Genomic DNA, 27,303 nt, shown 5'->3' with positions numbered 1-27,303 from the left:
CTATTAACAGAGTTATTTATTTGGGGACAAGCTATTGATAAAAGATTTAAAGTCACTGAAATTTGGTAGGATGATCTTGCAGGCACCAGTTATATATCCTTTTCAGTTTCAGTTACAAGAGTGAAAGAGAGAAACAAGCTTTGCTTGCTTATTATAGGGGCTCTTTGCTGGTGTATATCTCAACTTTTTTCTTAATATTTGCCTGTGAAAACAACTACGAAAACAGCCACAAGGTGAATCGGACTGAGGCTCAATCAGTCAATGCCTCCAATTGACTAGAGAGCTAGTGAGGATCTTGTTGGAAAGAGAAGCAAAGAACAAGAGAGATTTGTAGAATTTGCTGAAGACTTTTTACTAAATTGCTTAATAAATGATAAAGAAGTGCAGTGCCTATATATAGGCTTACAAAATAAATCCAAAACTAAGTTTACTAACTGCCGGCGTAATATTAGCAACATTATGCACTATTTTATTGACTAAAACAAACTCATAACCCATTACTCAAATATTTGTTTGTCCCACAAAACTCTATCAACCTTTGAATCATTCTTCAACACTCCCCCTTGATTCAAAATTGCACACACTAAGCAATCCTCTGAAATAACAGAACTTCTCCTTTGATAAAGCTTTCGTAAGTATACCCGCCAACTGCTCATTGGTGCTACAATATTTCAAGATTATCTCTTCTTTTGCAACAAGATCACGAATGAAATGGTGACGCAGTTCGATATGCTTTGTTCTGCTGTGAAAAGCTGGATTCTTTGTCATGAAGATTGTTGCTTTGTTGTCACAAAGTATCTCCGTTGGTTCTTCTTGCTCATGTTGAAGATTAGCCAATAATCTTCTTAGCCAAACGGCTTGACAAGCTGCTGAAGCTACTGCCACGTACTCAGCTTCAGAAGACGATAGTGCCACTGTTGCTTGCAATTTTGAGCTCCAAGTGATTATTCCCGATCCTAGAAAGAAAACATTAGCTGAAATGCTCCGCCTATTATCCAACGAGCCTGCCCAATCACTGTCAGTGAATCCACACAATCTGAAACTGATATCTTTAGAGTACCATATTCCATACTCCATAGTTCCAGCAATATAACGCAAAACTCGTTTAGCAGCTCCATAATGATCTTTTGAAGGTCGCTGCATAAACCTTAAAATAGCACCAACAGAAAATGCAACATCGGGTCGACTGTTTGTTAAATAAATTAAGCCTCCAACCAAGCTTTTGAACCTCCATGCATCTGTCATTTCTGCCCTATCTCCATGCTGCAATTTTTCATTGATATTCATTGGTGTAGCTACAGGCTTACAATTAAGCATGCCAAATTTACTAAGGAGGTCCTTGGCATATTTTCTTTTTGAAATAAAAATTCCATCTTCATCTTGATGAACTTCAAGACTAAAAAAATAATGCAATAAACCCATATCTGACATCTCAAATCCATTCATCATTTGAGATCTAAACTCATCCACAAGAGAACTAGAGGAACTAGTATAAATGATATCATCGACATAAAGACAGACAACGATGAAATCATTTTTACCTTGCTTTTTTAGATATAAGGTAGGCTCATTCTCACTTCTCTTGTAACCAGTTTTCTGAAAATGCCCATCAATCTTGCTATACCAGGCTCGCGGCGCTTACTTCAACCCGTACAACGCCTTCTTTAACTTGTACACCTTTGCTTCTCTGCCCTCTTTTATGAAACCTTCTGGCTGCGCTACATAGACCTCCTCCTGTAAATCTCCATTGAGGAACGCTGACTTGACATCAAATTGATAGACAGGCCATTGCTTTTGTGCAGCCAATGCTAGAATAAGCCGCACAGTTTCGAATCGAGCTACCGGGGAGAAAGTTTCTTCGAAATCTACACCATATTGCCGTACATAACCTTTTGCTACTAGACGAGCTTTGTGCTTTTGAATGCTCCCATCTGCAGCCCATTTAGGCTTGAACACCCATTTCAAGCCAACTGCATTTTTTTTCTTCCGACAAATCAACCATCTCCCATGTTCCATTCTTTTCAATAGCATTAATTTCTTCCAACATTGCTCTCCGCCATTCTTCTTTTTCAACTGCTTCTTCATAATGTATAGGATCTGAGACAGTAAGAGCAAACTAACATGATGCATATATATCAGTCAAAGATCTATACTTCCTTGGTGGTGTCTCATCTGAAGACTCCTCAAGTGTTGCTGAGATAGATGAATTTGCTGACGTCGTAGGGAAATCAACAGATGAACTTGGATGAACAACTCCTTTTTCTTCATCTGAAGACATCTCAGCAGACACAGGAACATCTTGTTGCACTTGTTTGTCACCCCAATCCCAGCTCTTACTTTCATCGAATATTACATCTCTTCTAATTGAAATCTTGCCGCTGAGAGGGTTATACAATCTATATGCCTTGGATTGAGTACAATAACCGATAAAAATGCATTTTTTAGATTTTTCATCAAGCTTTTGACGAACTTGAGAATTTATTAAGGCATAAGCAACACAACCAAAAATTTTCAAATGACTCACAAATGGTTTCCTTCCATACCAGGCTTCATATAGAGTTTGATTCATGACAGCTTTTGTTGGTGAGATATTCAACAAATAAACTGATGCCGTTATAGCCTATGCCCAAAACTGATTCGAGAGTCCCTTGGCTTTCAACATACTTCTTGCCATCTCCACAACAGTTCGATTTTTTCGCTCTGCGACACCGTTTTGCTCCGGAGTGTAAGGAGTTGTTAGCTCTCTATTGATTCCATTTTCTTCGCAGAATAATTTAAATTCTTTGGACATGAATTCTCCACCTTTATATGTGCGAAGAATTTTGATATGACAGCTGCTTTGCTTCTCTACCATGGCCTTAAATTTTCAAAAATTCTCAAAGGCATTTGACTTGCTTTTCAGAAAATAAACCCAGCTCATGCGACTATAGTCATCAGTAAATAGCAAGAAATAACGACTCCCACCTAAGGACTTAGTTTGCATCGGACCATATAAATCAGCATGAATTAATTCTAGGCATTCTGAAGCTCGCCAAGCTTTCCCAACAGGAAATGATTTCCTTGTTTGTTTCCCATAAATACACCCATCACATAAATCAATAGAACCAATTGTTGGAAGTCCGTGAACCATACCTTTATCACTCAGCAGCTTGAGGCCCTTGACGTTGAGATGGCCGTACCGCAAATGCCATAGCTCTGAGTCATTCTTTGTAAGTGCAGCAAGAGCAAAATTTTCCATGTTAGAGACATCCAATGGGACATCTTGTTTGAAGTCATGATAAGACGGACCTGTTGGCCTGATTTTTTTATTTTTAATGACACAAGCATCGTCATCAAATAAAACAGAATATCCACCATTCATCAATTGCCCAACACTCAATAAATTATACTCAAGATCAAGTACGAATTGAACATTATTCAATACTGTTCCATTCCCAGTGCTGATTCCCACAGTGTCTTTTCCTTCAACTTGCAACTTTTTATTGTTGCCTAGCTGAACTGTTATCTTATGAGTTTCATCCAATTCTTAGAACAAGCTTTTGGTGCCAGTCATATGATTTGAACAACCGCTGTCTACAAACCACAAATCACTTGGTGTATGGTTAGTATCAAAGCACGCCATAAAAAGCTTGTTTTCATGCTCACTTTCTGATTTTGCGACAAAATTCATCTTTTCATCTTTATACCAACAGTTAGCTTTAATATGCCCGTACCTCCTGTAATGATAACATTGAATGCCATTGTTTGTGTTTCGCTGCTCATTAGACGTCTGCCTGTGCTCTTCATTCATCCTTCCTCTGCCATAGCCATTACCGCGACCACGACCACGAAATCCTCTTCCTCTACTGCTAGTAGCTGGATGGTAATCTGCTTCATGTTTATTTGCTGCCTCCACTTGAAATGCCTTTTCTTCATTCTGTTGATTCTTGACTCATGCGCTTGAAGAGATCCCATCAGTTCATCAACAGAAAGAACTGACAGATCTTTAGATTCTTCTATAGCAGCTACCACATGATCAAATTTTTGAGTCAAGCTTCTCAAAATTTTGGCAACAATTATCTCTTCTGAAAGCTGCTCACTGTAAGAGCGCATTTGACTAACTATGGCCATAGCTTGTGATAAAAAATCTGCAACTGATTCACCATTCTTCATAAGCAAAGTTTCAAAGTCACGTCTTAGTGCTTGCAATTTCACAACTATGACCTTTGAACCGCCTTGAAACTCCTTCTGCAGGATTGGCCATGCTTCTTTTGATGTGGTTGCTGCAACAATTCGAGAGAAAATTGTCTCATGCACTGCTTGCTGGAGAATGAATAATGCTTTGGCGTCTTTCTTCTTGGTTTCTCTCAGTCTGTCCTCCTCTTCTTGAGTGAGATCTAAAATATCAACAAACCCATATTCCACCAAGTCCCACAACTCTTGCAATTTGAGCAACGTCTTCACCTTGATGCTCCACCACTCATACTTCTCACTATGGAAAATCGGTATAAGTGGTTGAGAGGACGAAAAACCAGCTCCTGCCATTAATTTTTTCGTTCATCTCTCTTCAAACTCTCTCGTGTTTCACTCAAGCACCCAGTAAATCCAAACTTTCTCGTGTTTCACTCAAATACCCAGTGAACCCAAACTTCATAATTACTTTTATTGCCCAACCCTGCTCTGATACCAAACTTGTTGGAAAGAGAAGCAAAGAACAAGAGAGATTTGCAAAATTTGCAGAAAACTTTTTACTGAATTGCTTAATAAATGATAAAGATGTGCAGTGCCTATATATAGGCTTACAAAATAAGTCCAAAACTAAGTTTACTAACTACCAGCATAATATTAGCAACATTACGCACTATTTTATTGACTAAAACAAACTCATAACCCATTAGTAAAATATCTATTTGTCCCACAAAACCCGATCAACCTTTGAATCATTCTTCAACAGATCTGACATCTTTTCTTTACGTCAAGTTAAAATAAAAAAAATCATTGCTGATGGATTCTTTTTAAAGTTTTCTGTCAACAAGGAAGAAACTTAAAGAATGCAATAACTAGTTGATTTATCAGGAATAAGTGATATCCTTAGTATCATATTCATATGTTAATAATAGTAGAATGGATCAGCTACCATGATGACATTCTGATATCCTTATAATAATCAAAAGAGTCAACGAAATCAATCCACAAGACCTTGAACAGTTAGAAGATCTAGAAGTCCTTCGATCCAAGTTAAGACTTTTCTAGCCCACCAGATTTTATTTACTATACTTTCACCCTGTGAAGTTGCAGATGTCCTGAGCTCCAATTGCTAGCAATAAGACTAAAAAGAAAGCCAGAAAAGAAACTTGACCTTCTGGTTTTCCCCTTGCCACTGTAATTATAATAATGGCAGAGGCTCTGGTTTATTTAGCTGTTGAAAGAATTGCTAATTTGCTCATTGATGAGGCAGGTTTTGAGCATGGAGTGAAGGAGAAAATTGTGCGCCTGCAAGATGAGCTGAAGCGGATGCAGTGCTTCTTGAAAGATGCAGACCAAAGGCAAGAACGGGATGAGCGCGTGCGCAATTGGGTAGATGAAATCAGAGAAGTTGCCTATGAAGTTGAAGATGTCATTGATACCTTCATTCTCCAAGCTTCAACAGGTAGAGGAAAAGGGCTATGCGGATTCTTGAAGAGGCTAACATCAACTTTTGCCAAGGGTCCTCATCTCCATCAAATTGGGACTAGGATCAAATCTATAAAAGCAAAGATAGGGGACATTTCTACTGGTATGCAGACTTATGGGATCAAATTTGTTGGGGATGAAACGGGCCCTAATTCTGCAAATGAGATGCAACAACGACTGCGAAGATCAGATCCGTATGATGAGGAAGAACATGTTATCAGCTTGGAGGGCTGCAGAAGAGATCTTATGGCACAGTTGATGACAGAGGAGGATCAACTCCGTGTTGTTGCGCTAGTGGGCATGGGAGGACTTGGCAAAACCACTCTTGCCAAGAATGTATTTAATCACATGGAGATCAGGCGGCACTTCGACTGTCATTCCTGGGCATTCTTATCTCAACAGTTTTCACCAAGGGATGTTTTGTTTGGAATCTTGATGGAAGTTACCACTGAACAGGATAGATTAACCTTGGCAAGCATGAAAGAGGAAGAGCTGTTTAAAACACTTAAAAATGTGTTGAAGGGGAAGAGATACCTGGTTGTCCTTGATGATATATGGGATGAGAAGGCATGGGATGTTTTAAAATGCACTTTCCCTAAAGGAAAGAAGGGAAGCAAAGTTCTGCTTACCACCCGCATCAAAGAAGTTGCTTTATATGCTGATCCATGGTGCTCTTTGGTGGAACCACCATTTCTGACAATTGAACAGAGTTGGGAACTGCTTATCAGGAAAGCATTTCCTAAAGATATCATGGACAAACGTAGTTACCCACCAAAATGTGAGAGGCTGGGGAAGAAGATGGTAAGAAAATGTGGAGGCCTACCTCTTGCAGTAGTTGTACTTGGAGGCTTGTTGGCTAATAAGTCGATGAAAGAGTGGGAGGTGGTGCAGAGAGATATAAATACACAATTCATCAAGTTGCAGCAGCATTATCAATATGCAGGAGTGAATTGGATATTAGCTTTGAGCTACGGTGATCTGCCTTGTCACTTGAAACCTTGTTTTCTCTATCTTTCACAATTTCCGGAGGACTCAGAGATTCAGAAGAAAGCATTAATTCGAATGTGGATTGCCGAAGGCTTTGTACTGCCAGCACTAGAAGGAGCAGACGTGACATTGGAAGATGTAGCTGAAAAATATTTAGAAGACCTTGTTAGTAGGTGCATGATTCAAGTTAGTCATAGGGACCATACTGGCATAAGTATCAAAACAATCCGAATTCATGATCTTATGCGAGACATGTGTTTGTCAAAAGCAAAAGAAGATAATTTTCTCAAGATTGTTAAACATCGAGAGGACACCACAACAAACAGTTCTTCCAACATCCTGCACATAGGAACAACCAAGACCCGCAGAATTGCTGTTCATCCTTGCATACATCCAAACGATGTTAATAAGAGGTCTTATGCACCCTTGGTAAAATGCGATCCACACCTTCGGACTCTTCTCTACTTCGTTGAAAAGTACAGGTATGGCATGACAAGGCAGCAAGAAGTATTTGTTTTTAAGAATTTTAGACTGCTCAGAGTCCTGAATCTTCAGGATGTCCATCTGTACGGTGGATGCATAGCTAGAGAAATCTGCAATTTGATTCACTTAAGATATCTTGGATTGAGAAATACTAAGTTGCGCAGACAGAGCAAGTGCATCTCTTCAATGTCCACATCATTGCCAGCATCCATAGGTAACCTGAGGAGTTTATACACTTTGGATCTGAGGTATAATTATTGGCTAAGATTACCTGTTACCTTGTCTAAATTAGAAAGTTTGAGACACTTGTTAGTAGACAGAGATGATGTGGGGCATTTTCGGTTAGATACGCTAAGAAACCTAGAGACTTTGACATGGATTGAAGCTAAAAATATTATTAGAAAAGATGCAGTGTCCAAATTGACCAATCTTCGAAGTTTAGGAATATACTTTGAAACAAGATAGGAAGTTGAGGTAGTTTTAACATCTCCGATTTTCAGATTAGGCCGTCTGCGTTCGTTGAATATGCGGATGAGACGACAAAATTTTCCGAATTTCAAGCCACTTTGTCATTGTCATCAACTGACAAAAGTGAAGTTAGAGGGAAAGATAGCTGAAGATGTACGATCTTTGCATCACAGCCTTGAGTATCTACCTCCAAGCCTTGCTAAGTTAACTTTGTGTCGCTCTCAATTAAGGCAAGACCCAATGCCTATTCTAGAGAAGCTCCCTAATCTGAGGTTTCTGTCCCTAGAAGGAGATTCATACAAAGGACCTGTAATGGTATGTTCTGCTTACGGTTTTCCTCAACTTGAAGTTGTTAAACTTGGGTGGTTAGATAAACTAGAAGAATGGATGGTAGAAGAAGGTGCAATGCCATGCCTCAGGACTTTAGATATAGATAGTCTAAGAGAGTTGAGAACAATTCCAGAAGGATTGAAGTTTGTGGGTACCCTCCAAGAGTTAAATGTTCGTTGGATGCCAGAAGCATTTGAGAAGAGGATTCGAGTCATAAACAACGAAGAAGGAGAGGACTTTGACAAGGTGCGCCACATACCCTCCATCATGTTCTACCCTTGAGAAAGTTGAAGTCTGCAAATTCCAAGGTGAGCATTTCTTCTCCTTTTTCAGAACAGTGCAGGCGTGATTGAAAGATAATGTTCTTTTTTTCTTTAACGAAATTCTTTGTCCATTTAATGTTATGTTTTATTTGCTCCATGAAACTGAATCACTACACTGTCAAAGAAGCAATATTCAAACTTCTGGACAATCCAATCATTTACTCTGAGCGTTGCCCAACTAAATGGAAAGATGCAATCCTAAAAATTATAAATCAATCCAGCAATTCATCCTAAACCAACTGAAATCAAAAGCTCTCATTTCATAAGCTCAAAGGCGTCTATTTACATGCACAAGGGATAAGAATCCTTCTTCTAATGATGCATTGAATTTGTGGTCCTCATCTTTAATGTTTATCCTTTCTCCAAACTTTCAGCAAGCAACTGTATTTACTATCGAACAGAAGGCCACAAATCAAAGTGCAGAACTATTCGAACCAGCAGATTTCAGAACTCATCAACAATCACAAATAATAATACAGCCTTCACTATATCTCAAAGCAATTGGCGAAGCTCCTGGTTTTCTTTCCGAAGCGACTTAATTTCTTATATGAGTTCAGCTTGATTTTCCAGAATTGAGCTCATCGCACTAGAAAATTCCATCTGCTCATTTCAACAACAATATTACATTGAAAAACAGCGAGAAACAAGTAAATTAACAACCAGACTACATTTATACCTCCTGCATGTGGAACTGCCTCAGAATTTCAATGTGAAGGTTCCTCATATCTTCATGGATGGATTTTTGAAATGAATCAAGAGTTTCTTGGAGAATACGTTGGAAAAGCTGAAGCGTGAAGGAACTTCCCTGCTGTGGATCCAGCTGAAGGGCTTTATTTGCTTGTGACATTCCTCCCTATCATCATGTAGCAAACTAAGTAGCCATAATAACATGTATGGACTATTCTTTGACAGCAGGAAATATATTCCTTCCACTGAAAACACGAGTAAATGTTTATCAAAGTGATATAGCATACATACATTCAATATTAGTAGACTTCCAGACTCAGTCCCAGCCAATGTGTCGGAGCTTGACAGCAAACTACTCAAAAGCTCTTCCCTTGTTTCAGCTCCTGTTTTCTTCATTTTTGGTGAGTTTACTGCTATGGATGTCCCATCACCAAAGGAATAAATGGTGCTTGTCCTCTCAGCGTAAGAAGATAGCTTACTAGGGAGTGTAAAAGTCGGGTGACAAGTCACAAATAATTATATTTATTGTGTTTAATTCCCTTGCGATTTGGTTGAATAATGTACTTAATTATGAAAATTATGTTTATTCTAAGTTAGATGATGAAATATCAAGGATGTAGCAAAATCTAGCCTGAAGACATGTTTTAAGTCATCATTTTGTCAAAAACCAAGTCTTTTGGAGGAAGTGCAGAAATCTGCATAGAAGATGACTATCGACAAGGCGTGACCACGCCTTACAGCCTATAAGCTCCGCAAAAATCTGTGCAGAAGATTACTGTCAGCAAGGCGTGACCATGCCTTACGTCCCATGAGATGCTAAAAGATGCGAAAGAGAGCTTTGAAATTTTCAGAGATTAATTTGTGGAGGACCTACCCCTAGTTAATTTCCTTTATTTTTAGAAGTGTTAGATTAATAAAACTTTCTTCCATGTATTTAGGATTTTAATTTATTTACATCACTCTTAATCTTATCCTTTCTTATAGGGATAAGATTAAACAGGAAGCATATTTATTTTTGATAAGGATTCTACTATTAGGGTTTAGGGTTCTACTTCCTATTTAAGGACGGCTAGATACTTTAAGCAAGAAATTCATATTCTTATTCTTCTTCTACTCTCTACAATTCTTGTGAATTCTTACTCCACCATGAGTGGCTAAGTTTTTAGTTTAAAATTCAAGAGTGAATAAATTCTAATTGTGCTTAACAGAATTCTTCTTTAATTCAAATATTCTTTATTTCTTGTTCTTATTATTTATGAATTATTGATATTGATTGAACTGACGACTCAACTTTGATATTGATTTTTCTATTGCTAAACTTTGAACTTGTGATCCGTAATTGTCATGAACAATTGACACAAGTAGCAAGGAGCTGGCTCATGTGTGTGTGATTACGGTTTATTCGAATTATATAGCTTGCATGATAGGCTCTAGGGAAATAAAGGAACAAGGTTTTTTCAATTGCAGTTATCTCAATTAAATTAATGTTGGTTTAGTCATTCTCATTATTCTTAATGCTATCATTAAGTTGATATGAAACGCTATCGTGCCCAGTTAACTAATGATAAGTCTTGATTTGGATGTTGGATTTGAGTCAATTGTATTAGGAGAATTACACTTATTGCAGCTTTTTCGAGTAAGTAGACTAAGTACTTGAATAGAAGAATTGATATTTTAGCCTATGATCATGATTACAATTGGATGGAATTAGTACTCTTGAATTGAAAATTGGTTAAGATTGATTTTTATTTACTTTAATATTCAGCCTTCATTATTTTCTACTTATTTATAATTTTGATTCAAACATTCAAGATCCCCCCTTTTATTTTACTTTAAGAAGCTATCCACATTGGTTCCCTTGGGATTCGACTTGATTTCACTATTTCTACAAGTTAGTTTAGGAAAATCAGTAATTTATTTTGAAGGGCTTCGACAACCCGTTCAAATTTGGCGCCGTTGCCGGGGAACCTATTTTAGTTTCTCATTGATTAATTTATTTATTTATGACTCGTTCTTCTCAAGATATTGATTTGCAGTTTAATCTTGAAATTGAGAAGACAACGCGTCGATTAAGAAAGGAGACTAAACAAAGAAAAAGTTATCGTATAGAGGAGTTGGAAAATAGATTTGGCTATTGGTGACACATCTATCTTTCAAGAAGTTGCAAAAAAAATGGCGAACAGAACTCTTAAAGAGCTAGCTGCACCGGATTTAAATCAACAACTTTTATGCATTACATTTCCCAATATTGCAGTTGATTTTGAATTAAAATCTGGTTTAATTCACTTACTCTCTTCTTTTCATGGATGTGCAGGTGAAGATCCTCATAAAAACTTGAAGGAATTCCATATTGTATGCTCCGGAATGAAGCCACATGGTGTGACCGAAGAGCAAATAAATCTTAGAGCTTTTCCATTTTCTTTGAAGGATAAAGCAAAAGATTGGCTCTATTATCTACCCTCTGGTTCAATAACAACATGGAATAAGATGAAAAGATTGTTCTTAGATAAGTTATTCCCTACAACAAGAGCTGCCAACATCAGAAAAGAAATTTATGGCATAACAGAGTTCACTGGAGAAACATTGTATGAGTATTGGGAAAGGTTCAAGCAACTGTGTGCTAGCTATCCCCATCATCAAATTTCTCAGCAACTCTTAATCCAATACTTCTATGAAGGATTATTGCCAATGGATAGGAGTATGATTGATGCAGCAAGTGGTGGAGCTTTGGTAGACAAAACACCTAAAGAAGCCAAGCAATTGATTTCAAACATGGCTGAAAATTCTCAGCAATTTGGTACAAGAGCTGGTGGAGCTATTAGGCGAGTTAATGAGGTAAGCACTACAAATCTTGAAAATCAAATTTTTAATTTAACTGCTTTGGTTCGTCAAATAACTGTAGGGCAATTGCAAATGGCAAAAGTTTATGGAATATGCTCAGTTCAAGGACATCCCACCGATATGTGTCCAACATTGCAACAAGACTCGATACAAGAGGCTAATGCTCTAGGCGGATTTACTAGTCAACCTCAAAGGAAGTATGACCCTTTTTCCAATCATTATAATCCTGGATGGAGAGATCACCCGAATTTGAGCTATAGAAATCAAGGAGGACAACAAAATTATTCTTTCCAAAATTTCATTAGACCACCTCAAGTTCTCCAAAAACCTCAAGCTTCAAATTCAGGTATGTCTTTGGAAGATATTATTAAAAATCTTGCTAACAATGCTCTTCAATCTCAACAGGAAATAAGGTCAAGCATTCAGAGTTTAGGCAATCAAATTACTCAATTGGCTACGTTGATTAGTAAATTGGAGGCTCAAAATTTTGGAAAACTACCTTCACAACCAGAGATAAATTCAAAGGAGAATATTAGTGCAATTTTTCTTAGAAGTGCAAAGGAGATTCCTTCAGGGTCGATTCCACTTAAGAAAAGTGAACCGAGCAAGGAAAAGGAAGAAGAAGCTTCTTCTAAAGCATCACGTAGAGTAAAATTTGATTCTCCCCTATCTCTTTCATCTCACACTCCATTACCTCCTTTTCCTAGCAGATTAGCTAAGCCAAAAGAAGATGAGCAAGAAAAGGAGATCCTGGATACATTTAGGATGGTGAAGATAAATATCCCATTGTTGGATGTTATCAAGCAAATTCCTAAATATGCAAAGTTCTTGAAGGAATTGTACACAAACAAAAGAAGGATGAAGGAAAAGGAGAAAGTGGTTGTAAGTAAGAATATGTCGGCCATCTTGCAAAAGAATATACCAGAAAAATGCAAGGATCCAGGTATGTTTTCATTACCTTGTGTTATTGTTAATACAAAACTTGAGCGTGCCATGTTAGATTTAGGAGCTTCCATTAATGTCATGCCATTTTCTATCTATCAAGAGTTGAAACTAAATAACTTGTAAAAGACTGGTGTAATGATTCAATTAGCTGATCACTCTTATATTCATCCCCTTGGAGTTGTAGAAGATGTTTTGGTGCAGGTTAATGAACTCATATTTCCTGTCGACTTTTACATTTTGGAAATGGATGGTAATTCCTCATTAAAATCAGCTTCAATTTTATTAGGACGACCATTCATGAAAACTGCTAAGACAAAGATTAATATAGATGAGGGTACTCTCTCCGTAAAGTTTGATGGAGAGATTGTTAAATTTAATATTTTCGATGCAATGAAATATCCTAATAATTTATATTCTCTTTGCCATATTGATATAATTAATCCAATTGTGCAGGAAGTATTTGCAAAAGAAAATGTTAGTGATGAGCAAGAATTAGATGCACAATCTAATTTAGAAGTGGAAATTAGAAGCTTGGATTCGGATAAAATTTTCAAACTGAATTGTCATAGATTGAAGATCTTTCATGAGGGTGAAATTGCTTTATGTCCCATTAGTTTTCCTTCGGATCACCTCACTTATTTGGATGACTCAAATATTTTATCATTCTGTCGAGCATAACGACGTTAAACAATTGCGCTATTGGGAGGCAACCCAAATACTTGCTTTATTTTTTATTATTATTATTTTTTTTCTTTCACTTAGTTTATTTTATTTTTAGTTTTTAGTTTTTAATTTTTTTAATAAAAAGAAAGAAAAAGAAAAAAAAATTCAACTTTTTTTTTTTAGTAGGAGACTAATTTCTATAAGGCATGACCACACCTTGTTTCCAAACATCTTTTTTCTGTAAAAAAAAAAAATTGTTGTTACTCTTACAGAAGCTCGCTTCTTACAAAACATGACGACTCCTTGTTTCAAGCTGTCTTCTGTTTTGTTTTGAAAAACTGCACCTCAAAATTACAGAAGCTCGCTTCTTACAAGGCGTGACCACGCCTTGTTTGAAGCTGTCTTCTATTTCGTTTTGAAAAACTGCACCTCAAAATTACAAAAGCTCGTTTCTTATAAGGCGTGACCACGCCTTACCTTAAACCACTCTTCTTCTTTTTTAATTTTTAATTTTTTATTTATTTTATTATTTTTTATTATTATTTGCGTATTCTATTTTATTATTATTATTATTATTATTTATTTTTGTGCCTAAAAAAAAGAGATAGAAAAAAAGATAATGTTTTATTTTGTCATAGCCACCAACGTTTTATTTTCTTTTGTAGCAGCCATCACCAAAACTTTCTATTTTCACTAGGCGGTTCTACCTCCTTTCCCACCATCACCATTGACTATTCAGTCCGAGTTGCTCGCGAATCAGGGGAGTTTCATATTTCTTTTCATTTCTTTTGTAAGCCATTTTCTTTTTGATACATTGAGGACAATGTATAGTTTAGGTGTGGGGGAGGAATATGATAATTACATGATTCCCTTTTATTTTTGAAAATATATTTTTTTATGCTTATAATTAGGTATGCTTTAATTCATATGTGCTACTTTTCTTTTGCAACCTTGAGTTTTATTTTGATAACCTGGAATACTATGTAAGTTAGAAATACATTTTTGGTTTGAATTTCAATGCATGAAAGGGGGATAAGCATGATTAGTGTTTCTTTAAAACTATCCGAAGGTATCTCATTAGTTTATTGATTCAAAAATGCACAAGACTTGATACAAATGTAAAAATTCAAGTGAGCTTTTGAGCCTTAGAGCAGTTCATTATATTTTGCTCTTATTGTTTTTTATGAGTGTTATCAAACTAGTATGATTATTCTAGAACTTGCTTCTGAATTCATGTTGAGACCATATTTTTTGATTGATGCTTTAATATGATAAGGGCATTTAGGATTAACCTATTCTTTGACTCTTAAAAGACCTACCTTGTTGATTTTCCTTTTAGTTAGCCACTTTGAGCCTATTTTCCATTTTCTTTTTAACACATGTTGTTTAACCCAAGACCTTTCCTTTGCTACCTCTATTTTTCTAACCTTGTCAAGACAAGAAGGGAAGTGTTGCATGGTACAAATGAAAAAAAAAAAAGAAACAGAGAAAAAAAAAAGGAAGAAAAAGAGGAAAAGAAAGTGGATATCTATTCCTTTCATGAAGAGGAGAATTGAAGAAGTATTCATCAAATATACTGAATTAAATTGTTACTCCTCACAAGTTCTGATATAAAATGTGGGAATAAATATCAACTTTTGAAATTTTTTGTAGTATGTTTTATGGACGTGGCATAAGTTATCATGCAAGAATCTAATCTTTTTGTCTTGATTATGAAACATTTCAGCTCTTCCTTTATCACACCCTTTTCTAAGCCCTATTACAACCTTTGTAAAGTCCCTTTGATTTTTGCATCTAATTCATGTGTAGTGGTGGAGACTTGATTCATTTGCAAGCTTATGGTAATAACATGCTATGTTTTGATTCTGAGAGTAAATGCACCCTAAACACTTTGAGAGTATTGAGTAAAACCATGTAAGGGTGTTAAGTCTCGTTGCTTTGATTTTGATAAATTATTGAGATACCTGTTCTTTTTACAAAATTTATTCTATTAGTGCTAATCTCTTGATTGTCATTATTATTCAGCTCATTCATGTATGTTTAATTTATTTGGTATTTGAGGAGACTAAAAGAGATGAAAGGAAGGTTAAAAGGAGAATTGGTATTGTTGAATTGAAGTATGCTTGAGGACAAACATAAATTAGGTGTGGGGGAATTTGATAGGTCACAAATAATTATATTTATTGTGTTTAATTCCCTTGCGATTTGGTTGAATAATGTATTTAATTATGGAAATTATGTTTATTCTGACTTAGGTAATAAAATATCAAGGATGGAGCAAAATCTAGCCTAAAGACATATTTTAAGTCATCATTTTGTCAAAAATCAAGTCTTTTGGAGGAAGTGCAAAAATCTGCACAGAAGATCACTGTCGACAAGGCGTGACCACGCCTTACAGCCCATAAGCTCCGCAGAAATTTGTGCAGAAGACTACTGTCAGCAAGGCATGACCACGCCTTGCGTCCCATGAGCTGCTAAAAGATGCGAAAGAGAGCTTCAAAATTTTCAGAGATTAATTTGTGGAGGACCTACCCCTAGTTAATTTCTTTTATTTTTAGAAGTGTTAGATTAATAGAACTTTCTTCCATGTATTTAGGGTTTTAATTTATTTAGATCACTCTTAATCTTATCCTTTCTTATAAGGATAAGATTAAATAGGAAGCATATTTATTTTTGATAAGGATTCTACTATTAGGGTTTAGGGTTCTACTTCCTATATAAGGACGGCTAGATACTTTAAGCAAGGAATTCATATTCTTATTCTTCTTCTACTCTCTACAATTCTTGTGAATTCTTACTCCACCATGAGTGGCTAAGTTTTTAGTTTCTAATTTAAGAGTGAATAAATTCTAATTGTGATTTTGTGAGGCTTTGTGCTTAACAGAATTTTTCTTTAATTCAAGTATTCTTTATTTCTTGTTCTTATTATTTATGAATTATTGATATTGATTGAACTGACGACTCAACTTTGATATTGATTTTTCTATTGCTAAACTTTGAGTTTGTGATCCGTAATTGTCATGAACGATTGACACAAGTAGCAAGGAGCTGGCTCATGTGTGTGTGATTACAGCTTATTCGAATTACATAGCTTGCATGATAGGCTCTAGGGAAATAAAGGAACAATGTTATTTCAATTGCAGTTATCTCAATTAAATTAATGTTGGTTCAGTCATTCTCATTATTCTTAATGCTATCATTAAGTTGATATGGAACGCTATCGTGCCTAGTTAACTAATTATAAGTTTTGATTTGGATGTTGGGTTTGAGTCAATTGTATTAGGAGAATTACACTTATTGTGGCTTTTTCGAGTAAGTAGACTAAGTACTTAAATAGAAGAATTGATATTTTAGCCTATGATCATGATTACAATTGGATGGAATTAGTACTCTTGAATTGGAAATTGGTTAAGATTGATTTTTATTTACTTTAATATTCAGCCTTCATTATTTTCTAGTTATTTATAATTTTGATTCAAACATTCAAAATCTCCCCTTTTATTTTACTTTGAGAAGCTATCCACATTGGTTCCCTTGGGATTCGAACTGATTTCACTATTTCTACAAGTTAGTTTAGGGAAGTCAGTAATTTATTTTAAAGGGCTTCGACAACCTGTTCATCGAGAAATTTGCCCAGCTAGTACCAATCCTTGGCATTATAAATCAATTTGATACCAAGATTTTAATTTGAATCGATTTGGTGATAAACGTACATAAAACTATTTCAATTTAATCCCAATGGTCAAATTCCGATAACCGGTGGTGACGTGGCATGCTGAGTAGGAATATTCTGGGTGTTTTGCCCGCTTAGCGTGTGCCACGTTAATTAATGACGCTGACTCACCAAATCTCCAAATTAAACCCCAATTCTCCTAATTTTCCCTAATTTCTCCTAATTAAACCCTAATTCTATTTCTCTCTCTTCTTTCCCGTTCCTCTTTCCCGTAACTCCTATTACCCCCACTGTCACAACATTCTCGCATTCGAAAATCTCTCATTCTGCTTAGTTCATTGTCGATTGTTTCACATTGCAGAGTGCGTTTTACATTATACATTGTTGATCGCATCACACAATGTCTCTTGAATGGAGGCGAAGGGAAGAAAGTGAAAGGCAACCTGTGTACTGTAAGTCATATAACTTGCATTTTATATTTTACTTTAGCTTCAGTAAAAATAATGGTAACTTGCATTTTGTTCTTGTGCTCTGTATGTTGCATGTTGATGGTTGTGCTTGGTTTTTGGTAACTTGCAAATGATGATCTTCTATTCTGTGTTTTGTTGTGGTGTTTGGTGTTTTGAAACCCTTTTCCTTATTGATTTTCATTGTATGATATAGCTTAGTGTTTGCATTGAGTGACTGTAATATAGAGAATGACATTGATTTGTTTTATCCATTTTACCATATGTAGTGCCTCATACAGAGTACTTCAGTATAGAATGGCATTGTTCTGGGTAGATGGTAGGGGTAGGCCAGAAATTAGAGATGTTGGGAGCATAGATTTTTGTTCTGCTGATATGATGTCAAAATTAGAGATAGATGTAATGGCCAGAGAATTAGGTCTGGTACCTGCATCATTTTCTATGTTTTGGAAGCATCCAAAGAAAAGTGACACAGATGGTTTGAGAAATTTAGATAATGACAGTGATAGTATTGAGATATCTTTAAGTGTTGATAAGTTAAGAGTGATTCATGTTTATGCTAGGGATAAGGTAAATATGCAACAAGATCATTTAGAACCAACTGAGAATGTTATGCATGCTGATAATATTGAATCATTTGAGGAAGTGAGAATGCTAAGTAGTAATGACACTAGCTTAGAAGAGGAACAAATTGAACAGGATGGTCATGGGGATGATGATAGTGAGGAGTTTGAAAGTGAGGCTGATGAGGAGGACCCTGAATTTGTTGATTCTGATTATGACTTGCATGATGAAGATGATGATGATTTATTTAAAAAATTTGTTGATATGGAGTTAGAAAGGGATAGAATAAGGGTTAATGAAGAAATAATTGGTGGTGAGGGTTCAGATGAGACTGTTTATGCACCAAGTGATGAGCTTAGGTCATGCTCCTCATCTGATGAAAGTGATATTGATTCGAGGAAGACAAAATGGCCAATTTTTAATGAGAAGACAGATATGGCCAACCCTAATTTGAAGATAGGCATGTTGTTTAGTACTTTTAGGTAGTTTAAAGATGCAGTGAAGAACTACTCAATAAGGAGCATGAATCAAGTAATTTTTGGTCTAAATACAAAAATAAAATGTAAAGCAAAGTGCAAAAAGGGATGTGGATTTTTTATTTGGGCTTACTTGAAGACAGATGATAAGAACACTGTGCAAATCAAGTCTGCAAAGTTTGATCACAGTTGCACTAAAGAGCACTATAACAGACATGTTAGTGCTAACTACATTGCCATGAAGTATGTGGAAAGGTTTAGGGCTGATCCAAGTTGGGCAATTCAATGTATTATTCAAACTGTTAAGGAGGATATGGCAGTTGATGTGTCTAGACTAAAGGCTTGGAGAGCTAGGAACATTACTCTGAAGTTCATTGATGGTGATGAAAAAGAGCAATTGGGTATACTGCATGATTACAAACTTGAGTTGCTAAGGAGTAATCCTGGGTCCACAATTGTGCTACATTTGGAGGAACAAGTGTTCAAGGGTTTATATGTATATTTTGCTGCCCTAAAGGATGGATTCAAGTATTATAGACCTTTAATCTCAATTGATGGTTGCTGGTTGAAGGGGATTTATGGTGGGCAGCTACTAACAGTTGTGGCAATTGATGCCAACGACTGTATATATCCAGTTGCTTGGGCAGTTGTTCAAAAGGAGAACAAGGATAACTGGAAATAGTTCCTAGACCTATTAGCAGCTGACTTGGAACTTAACAACAGTCACCACTGGACCTTTGTGAGTGACAGACATAAGGTACAAGCTTCTAATCCTTTTATTTTAATATTTTTTAGTATTTATGTGAACTATTATATGTTGGAGTTGTTAATTGTGGTTTATTGGTTTTAATGCTTAATTAGGGTTTAATTCTTGCAATTGAAGAGATGTTTCCCAATACATAACACAGATTTTGTGTTAGACATGTCCACAATAATTTCAAGAAAAATTATAATACATTAGGACTAAAAGAGTTAGTTTGGGGGGCTGCTAGGGCTAGTTATGTGCAAATGTTCCAGAAAATAATGGATAAAATTGCAGAAATTTCTACATGAGGATATAACTACATGAACAATATACCCCCCACTATTGGTCTAGGTCACATTTTAGGACAACCCCTAAATGTGACATGTTATTAAACAATCTTTGTGAATGTTTTAATAGCTTCATTCTAGAGTTAAGGATTAAGGGAGTTATAACAATGAATGAGATCATTAGGACAAAGTTAATGAAAAGAATTCACAAAAAAAGAGATGCTATAAAAAGAAATGCCAGTCAATATTATCCTAAGATTGTAGCTAAGTTAGAGAAGTCTAAAGAATTCTGCTGGATGTTCAGAACTAAGTGGGGGGGGGGGGGTAGGTTTCGTGGTTGGTCTTAGGGGGCAGTTGGTGGTTGACATTAAGGACAAAACATGTACTTGTAGGAGGTTTGATTTAACTGGCATACCATGTTGCCATGCAGTGTGTGCAATCTGCTACAAGCATGATAATCCTGAGAATTATCTAGATGATTATTACAAGGTCAGTACTTGTTTAAAAACATACAGCCACTTGTTAAACCCTACTACTAGCTATGAATTTTGGCCAAGAGCCACAACACCACCTGTGCTACCTCCTGCTCCAGTTCAACCAAAGCAGAGAGGCAGATCTGTTACAAAGAGGAGATTAGAAGAAGATGAGATGACAGCTCTACTACAAAAGGGCAAAGTAAGCAAAAAAAGCTCAGTGATGACTTGCACCATTTGTGGAGCTAAAGGCCACAACAAGAGATACCATGATCATGGCAAATCTAGATCAAAACAGTCTAGGATGAAAAAATTACAAGGAATAGTATTTTCAATTCAAGCTTTTGTACATTAAGTTTCTTTAAAACATAATGAACACTATTATTTTTATGTTTTACTAGGTACAAAGAAGAGCAAACCAAATAGACAGTAGCTGCAACCAAGAAGTTCCTCATGATGAGATTGATCAACTCCATAATGACCCTATTAACCAACTCCCCAATGCCTAATACTTAGAAAATGATCTAATTGGGACTACACAGGTAATAAGTTCATTTACTTAACTAAATGTATTTGTAAATAACCTAATGTACATTTACTTTAACTTATGCAGGTGCAAAATGTAACTCCTTCACTGTCAAGCCAAACTGAGTTTGACATACCTGGTCATCTAGTAGATCTAGATGATTTTAATCTTCATTGAACAAGTTTGTCCCAAACTGTTGCAGGAACACAAAGACCTCATCAAAATACAAGAAGCATCAATGAGTTGCTAAGTGATATTCCAACTCAATCAAGTGGCCTGAATAAAGACTTCCAGCCGAGTAATATGAACACAGTTAAGAAGAAGGGCAAGGGCAAGACAGTGAAGAACAAGGGCAACAATCCATTTCTACCTTCTAGATCTGCATCTCTTTCCACAGCATCAAAGAAAGCTTCTAGATCTAATCCTACTCCAAATGAAAGTTTGGGAAAGGGGAAAGATAAGGTGCAAGCAACAACTCAGAAGGCTAAAAGGAAAGGAAATGTTGAGACTGCAACCTCAAACAAGAAGAAGCCTTGGATGCCTGCAGGTCTTGGAGACAATAGCAAGCCTTAGCTAGGCATTATTATTATTTAATACATTAGGAACTTGTTTATGTGTAGGAACTTTTATTTTTTGCTTTTAGGACTAAAGATGTTTTTGTGGTCTTCTAGGATATATTTCACATGCTTGTTTATTATGCTCAGTGTCAATACTGTTTTTTGATCAGGACCACAAAATCATTTAATTATTTTGTCATGTTCCTGTGTTCCACACTTAATACAAGTTGCTATTTTGTAATTACTTAAAGTGCACTACTTAATACTTTTGCAACACCACCACTTCAGCATTTGTAATTTAAGAATTATTTACATATATAAATAGAAATAAATATTTCTTTTATTGATTTAATAGCAGGTTCTATAATAAAAAATCAACTACTACAACTGTAAAAGAGGTGTTTAAATTATAAACTACCAACACTAACACCTCTCCTATACACAAACAGCTAACAAAAGGTGCTACAATACTAACAATTCAGTCGGTATACACAAACAACTTTTTGCTAACTCCATAAGACAAATTTTTGCTAACTCCTCTGTCGTTGTCTCCAGTTGAGACTTTTAGTTTAATGAAAGTATACAACCACAAAACTACTTCAACCACAAAGTATACATCATTCTTCAGCTGCAAAACAGAACCGTACCAACTTCAACTGTATAACCAACAATCCAAGTTTGTCTAAGCTTGAATTCAGTCGGGTTAACTATGCTAATTCAGTCACAATGCCAAGCCTACAACCACAAAACCAAAGATTCATCACAAATTCAGAACAGAAGAAAACGCAAATTGATAGAAAACTCAGAACAACAGAAGAACATCCTTTGCAACTAACATACAGAACGGAAGAACAAAATAGAACTTACCAATACTTTAACCGAAGCTAAACTACGACACTTTGTTAAGGCTTCTGACGAAGCTAAGCAGGTGGAGAATCGAGAACGAACTAGACATAGGACACATTTTCAGTTACTCGAAGAAGGAAAGATTTTCGAATGTGAGAATGCTGTGACAGTAGGGGTAATAGGAGTTACAGGAGTTACGGGAAAGAGGAGCGGAGAAGAAGAAAAGGGAATAGAATTAGGGTTTAATTAGGAGAAATTAGGAGAATTTGGGGTTTAATTTGGAGATTTGGTGAGTCAGCGTCATTAATTGACGTGGCACACACTGAGCGGGCAACACCCGGAATATTCCTACTCAGCATGTAACGTCACCACCGATTGTCGGAATTTGACCGTTGGAAATAAATTGAAATAGTTTTATGTACGTTTGTCACCAAATCGATTCAAATTAAAATCTTGGTATCAAATTGATATATAGTGCCAAGGATTGGTACCAGCCGAATAAATTACCCGTAAAAGTCCCCGGTCCTATGTTGCTTTTTGTACCCAAAGATTGAGAAATAGAACCAGAACTATGTTCCGGAAATCCTGTTATACTTCGAAAGCCCAAGTCAGAATTCGCCAACGGGCTCATTGTTGCTTAACTCGTCTAAGAGGACGAATCTTGCAAACCAGAAAATGATGACCCTGACGTCAAACCTCAGAAGGAGAGAGTGGCTGGCCAAGGGCTAATATTGCTAAAAATAAAATCACAAGAATTTGATGTCAAAAAAATAAAAGTACTTAAGGTAATTGTTTAAAAAAGTTTAATAGAGAAAAATTTAAAAATTAATTTTTATTTCATTAACAAAATATGCGATACATGTACCAATCTGTTGATTGCTGCCGAATGTTAATAAAAATAAAAATGTAAAGACTCAATAATGACAAATAAAGTGCAAGAGGCAACCCTGAACAACATTAAAAGTGTAAAGGGCCAAATATGCATTTTTCTCAGTTTTACATGATGTAGTTGCATACATGTGAAATTGGCAATTGGAAAATCCCAGTGGAGTGCCAGTTAGAAAATAATTCCCTAATGGAAAAAGAAGGAACAACTTGCTAAGTAAAAAGACTACCATAAGAATATTCTTAACAATACTAAACTGATAGATGATTAAAATATATTTATTAATTTTAAACAATCGATATCTAATATCAAAATATAATTCATGTGTACGTGCACTCTCCTATAAATTGTGATGCATATATACATTGAGTCTAGGTAAAGATTTCTCGTAAATAAAAGAAACAGAATAAAAATGTCTGAAAGATAAAGCAATCCTAACATCTTGGATCAAAATACCAAACTCAGAAATATCATAAGAGAAATGAGAGGAGATAGCATAAGGAAGAGCTTTAGAGTCAACTTCAAAGATAGCCTTGGAGACATGAGAGAATTGACCCATATAATAGCCTCCAAGAGAGAATGACCTTCGCCCTCTCTAACACTGCACTATAGATCTTAAAATCCCCATGCTCATCAAATCACGAAGAACCATTCCAAGACACAAACCGAGTACCCAAAGCAACTGAGGCATCAACCTTGCTTTTAAAGATATTTTCCTGTGGAGGAATTGTAATACCCGAAATTTTTATATATTTAATAATGAGTTTCTATTTAAGTTAATTTTAGCTTTATTTTTATTTGGTTTAATTTGAAAAGATTTAATGGAAATTTTAATATTAGTCAATTAAATGAATTATTTTTCTATATCCAATTAGTTTGAAATTTTAAGAAATAATTAAGTAAATTATTTGAAAGGTAGATTATATTTTTTAGTTATTCTTATTTTTCCCCAATGTATATGTATATGTATAAATAAAATTATATATTAGAAAAATTATGGTAGAAATTGTAAGGGATGTTTTTATAAAAGAATTTTGAAAAAATTGGTATTCTAATTGATTAATGGTATTAAATTTTAAGTTGAAAATTTATTATTTAAATTAATTTTGTTTTAGGACAAAATTGAAAATTTATTTTGGAATAAGGATTGAAAGTATAATTTTATTTTTATGGGGTTTTAATGGAAATTTGTGAGTCTGGTATTTTTGTAAATAAATATGTCGGTCAGGGGTATTTATGTAATTATGTATTTTCAATAATTCTAATTTGACCCAAATTAAATAGTTAGGGGCTTAATTGAAAAGCTAAAGGAAAGTTTAGGGGTTAAATTGGAATTTTAATGGATGGAATTGTAAGTAATTGAAAAAGTTGAGGGACCAAATTGTAATAAGAAAAAGTTTGGGGGCTTAATGTCGATATTGAAAGAAAGAGAGAATGATCAGGGAAAAAGAAGCGGGGAGAGAGAGGGAGACGTCAGGAATAGGAAAGAAGAGGCGGCGACGTCGTCCATCTGGGCACGCGCGAGGCCGAGCAGCCAAGTCCAAAGTTAGTAGCGAGGAAAAAAAGAGGGCCAAGGCCATTCCCATTGCTTTCCTACCGATCTTGGTGGCCATCGGCTCCCCTCGAAGAGAGCTTCATTTTGGCGGTGGCGGCGTCGGTTTTGATGGCCGGAGGAGAAAATTCCGTCGAAGTGGTGGCAACCGCATTTTTCGGCTTTTTCGGCGAGCTCCGGCGGAGGATGGACGATCGGAGGACGTATTCCGACTCTCCTCAGCTCAAGCTTCGCGATGGCACCGGTTTTGTGGCGATCGGGCTTCATTTGCAAATCGACGGCCGAGATCGTCCGCAAATCTGTCCGGACGATCGGGTGTCATATCGGAAAATCGGAAGTGGGGATCGTCATCAGCGCGTCGTTGTGAGTTCGATGGTGTGTTCGGAGCGTCGATCGGACTCCGGCGGTAAAAGGCGAGTCGACCGAGCGATCGAGCGTCTCGGTAATTTTCTCTGGCCCGTTGATCTTAGAAATCCTTTGATTTAGAATTGTGCTTATTGTTTTGTGTTGTGTATTTAATATTTGTGAGTCAAAAATAATTGTCTGTCAATTTGCTTGCCTCGTGTTTTGTGTTGTGTGGCGGAGTTGGGAAAATAGTGAAGTTTGGGGACCCGACTCCCATTGTTTGAATTGTTAAGTATTTGAAGTTTTTTTCTGGCAGGTCCTGGACCCATTTTTACGGGGGGGTAAATATCTGTGTTGTAGAGGAGGTTCTGCCGGATTTTCAGTAGCATTCTTCCGAATCGGGATTCTTAGACAGTCAGTCCTAGGAGTCTAGACCTAGGATTAATGATCGATTGTTTCAGCATAATTGATAAAATTTTTTCCGTGATTAGATGATCTATTTGTTCGGCTCGCTCCAACCGAAGCACCGGAGTAGAGCTAGGAGGTTGTCCAATTCTGTGAGTTAAAGTCATTTAATCATTGCACTATTGCTAAGTCTGATTTTAATATGCTATTTTAGAATTTATGCTTGATATGATTGTTAGTATCGCAATATAAATAATTTTACTTGATTATTAATCATTGCACAAATAATATAAATATCATTATTAGTAACGTTATAACAATACAAACTTTATTATTTTTCCTCACGAATTGCACGTTGCTTTACCCTAAATGTTTAATCTTTACTTCGATATGTGTTGGATGATTTCATTAGACAATGATATTTATTAAATGTGATGATTTCGATTTGGGATGTGGCTTTCATAGAACATGCCACCTGATGGGTTACATCAGGACCGCGTGCGCACCGGTAATGATCATGGACATTTAACAAGATTTTTATGTGTTCGCCCTGGTCGAGCATGGCTCTCTGAGCTGATTTGAGTAAATTGCGGTAATAAGATTATTATGAGTTTTGCCCTGGTTGAGCATAGCTCTCTGAACTGATTTGAGTGAGATGCCGGAGTAAAGGACCGTGGTCGAGCTTCGCTCTCTCGGCGCTGGCTTATTTGAATATTAAGTGACCGAACTGGAGTTAAGGACCCTGGTCGAGCTTCGCTCTCTGGGCGCCAGTCCTATTGGAATGATATGCCGGAGTAAAGGTCCCTGGTTGAGCACTGCTCTCTGGGCGCCGGCATACTTGGATACTTAAGTGACCAGACTGGAGGTAAGGTCCCTAGTCGAGCATTGCTCTCTGGGCGCTAGTCTTATTGGATTAAGAGAGCCAAAATGGCTACTAGAATTTGGGGTTAGGATTCTACTGAGCCACTCGTCCTGTAAAAATAACAATATATTTTTATTTATTCATTTATTATGGTATGATTATAATATGGGTTGTATTTACGTGCATGGTCGATATATTGATTCGAATGATTAATATTTTCTGTGAAGAAAGCAATAGGGTAATGATTATAATATGGGTTGTATTTACGTGCATGGTTGATATATTGATTCGAATGATTAATATTTTCTGTGAAGAAAGCAATAGTCTCTAGATTATTTGATTTTAACTTACTCTCTAGACCCATACCTCCATTTCATCGCTTTTCAGATTCGTGACTGTTAGCCTTCCTGCGACTCTTATTCAGTAACCCGACTCCTTCATCATCGGGTGGTGTTTGTATTGGTATGTCAAATTGTAAAATAAAATCTTAGATCCTCCGCAGTAGTAATAGTAGGGATATCAATGGTAAATTTTCTGTAGTTTCGGGTCTCGCCTAATTTTTATGGCAGACCGAAGTAATTATGTAAAATGTAACTATTAAGATAATTTGTGGCTTTAATAATATTAATTTGAGATGAGATTTGTTTGGGTTGTGAGTGTTAGGCTTATTACGGGATTCGGTGGCCTTACGCCTACCCATTCCCTAGTGCCGGTCACTAGTGACAGGAATTGCAAACTTTAAAACATAAGATATGACGATCGGAAATTGAGACTCCGTGGAGAAATGACAACTCAAGTTAAAATCCTCAGCAAAAGTTTAATCTTCTTGACGTGGATGGTGATGATGACAAATTGAGATTTTGTAAGTGAAAAACTGAGAATGGTGAGACATGGATCATATTGATGGTGGTACGGTGAAGAATTTATTAGAAAAAGATTTAATCAATTGAAAATAGTTATATATTTTGATTATCTCGATTAGGGCATATAATAAAATATTTGGTCGTAAAAATTGACTCAATTGATAATTATTAAATATGGATTGCAACGGTTATAACATAGTGAAGAATTTGGTTCGTGAAAAAAAAATGAGAATGTATATAAAAAAATTATTTATGTAATATAATTGACGTTCTACTACTAATTAGATTAAAACAAAAAAAATCTGCTAGTTAATTTAGAATAATGAACTTAGAAAAGTAAGAAAAAAATAGAATAAAAACTATGAAACTAACCAAACATTTAATAAAAAAAGCACAA

The 27,303-nt window shown here is 36.0% G+C and overlaps 1 protein-coding gene across 1 annotated transcript; it reads left to right on the top strand.

The window, feature by feature from the left end:
- The first annotated feature begins 5,373 nt into the window (after positions 1-5,373).
- Positions 5,374-7,606, top strand: LOC8287485 (putative disease resistance protein At1g50180). The gene has a single exon (XM_015722408.3). The coding sequence runs from the start codon at positions 5,374-5,376 to the stop codon at positions 7,585-7,587; it is 2,214 nt and encodes a 737-aa protein (XP_015577894.2). The 3' UTR covers positions 7,588-7,606.
- Positions 7,607-27,303: the final 19,697 nt, after the last annotated feature.

Source organism: Ricinus communis, chromosome 6 (genome assembly GCF_019578655.1).
Source record: "Ricinus communis isolate WT05 ecotype wild-type chromosome 6, ASM1957865v1, whole genome shotgun sequence".
NCBI lineage: Eukaryota > Viridiplantae > Streptophyta > Magnoliopsida > Malpighiales > Euphorbiaceae > Ricinus > Ricinus communis.
The sequence above is the reverse complement of the archived record's forward strand: the minus strand, read 5'-3'. Positions and strand labels throughout refer to the sequence as shown.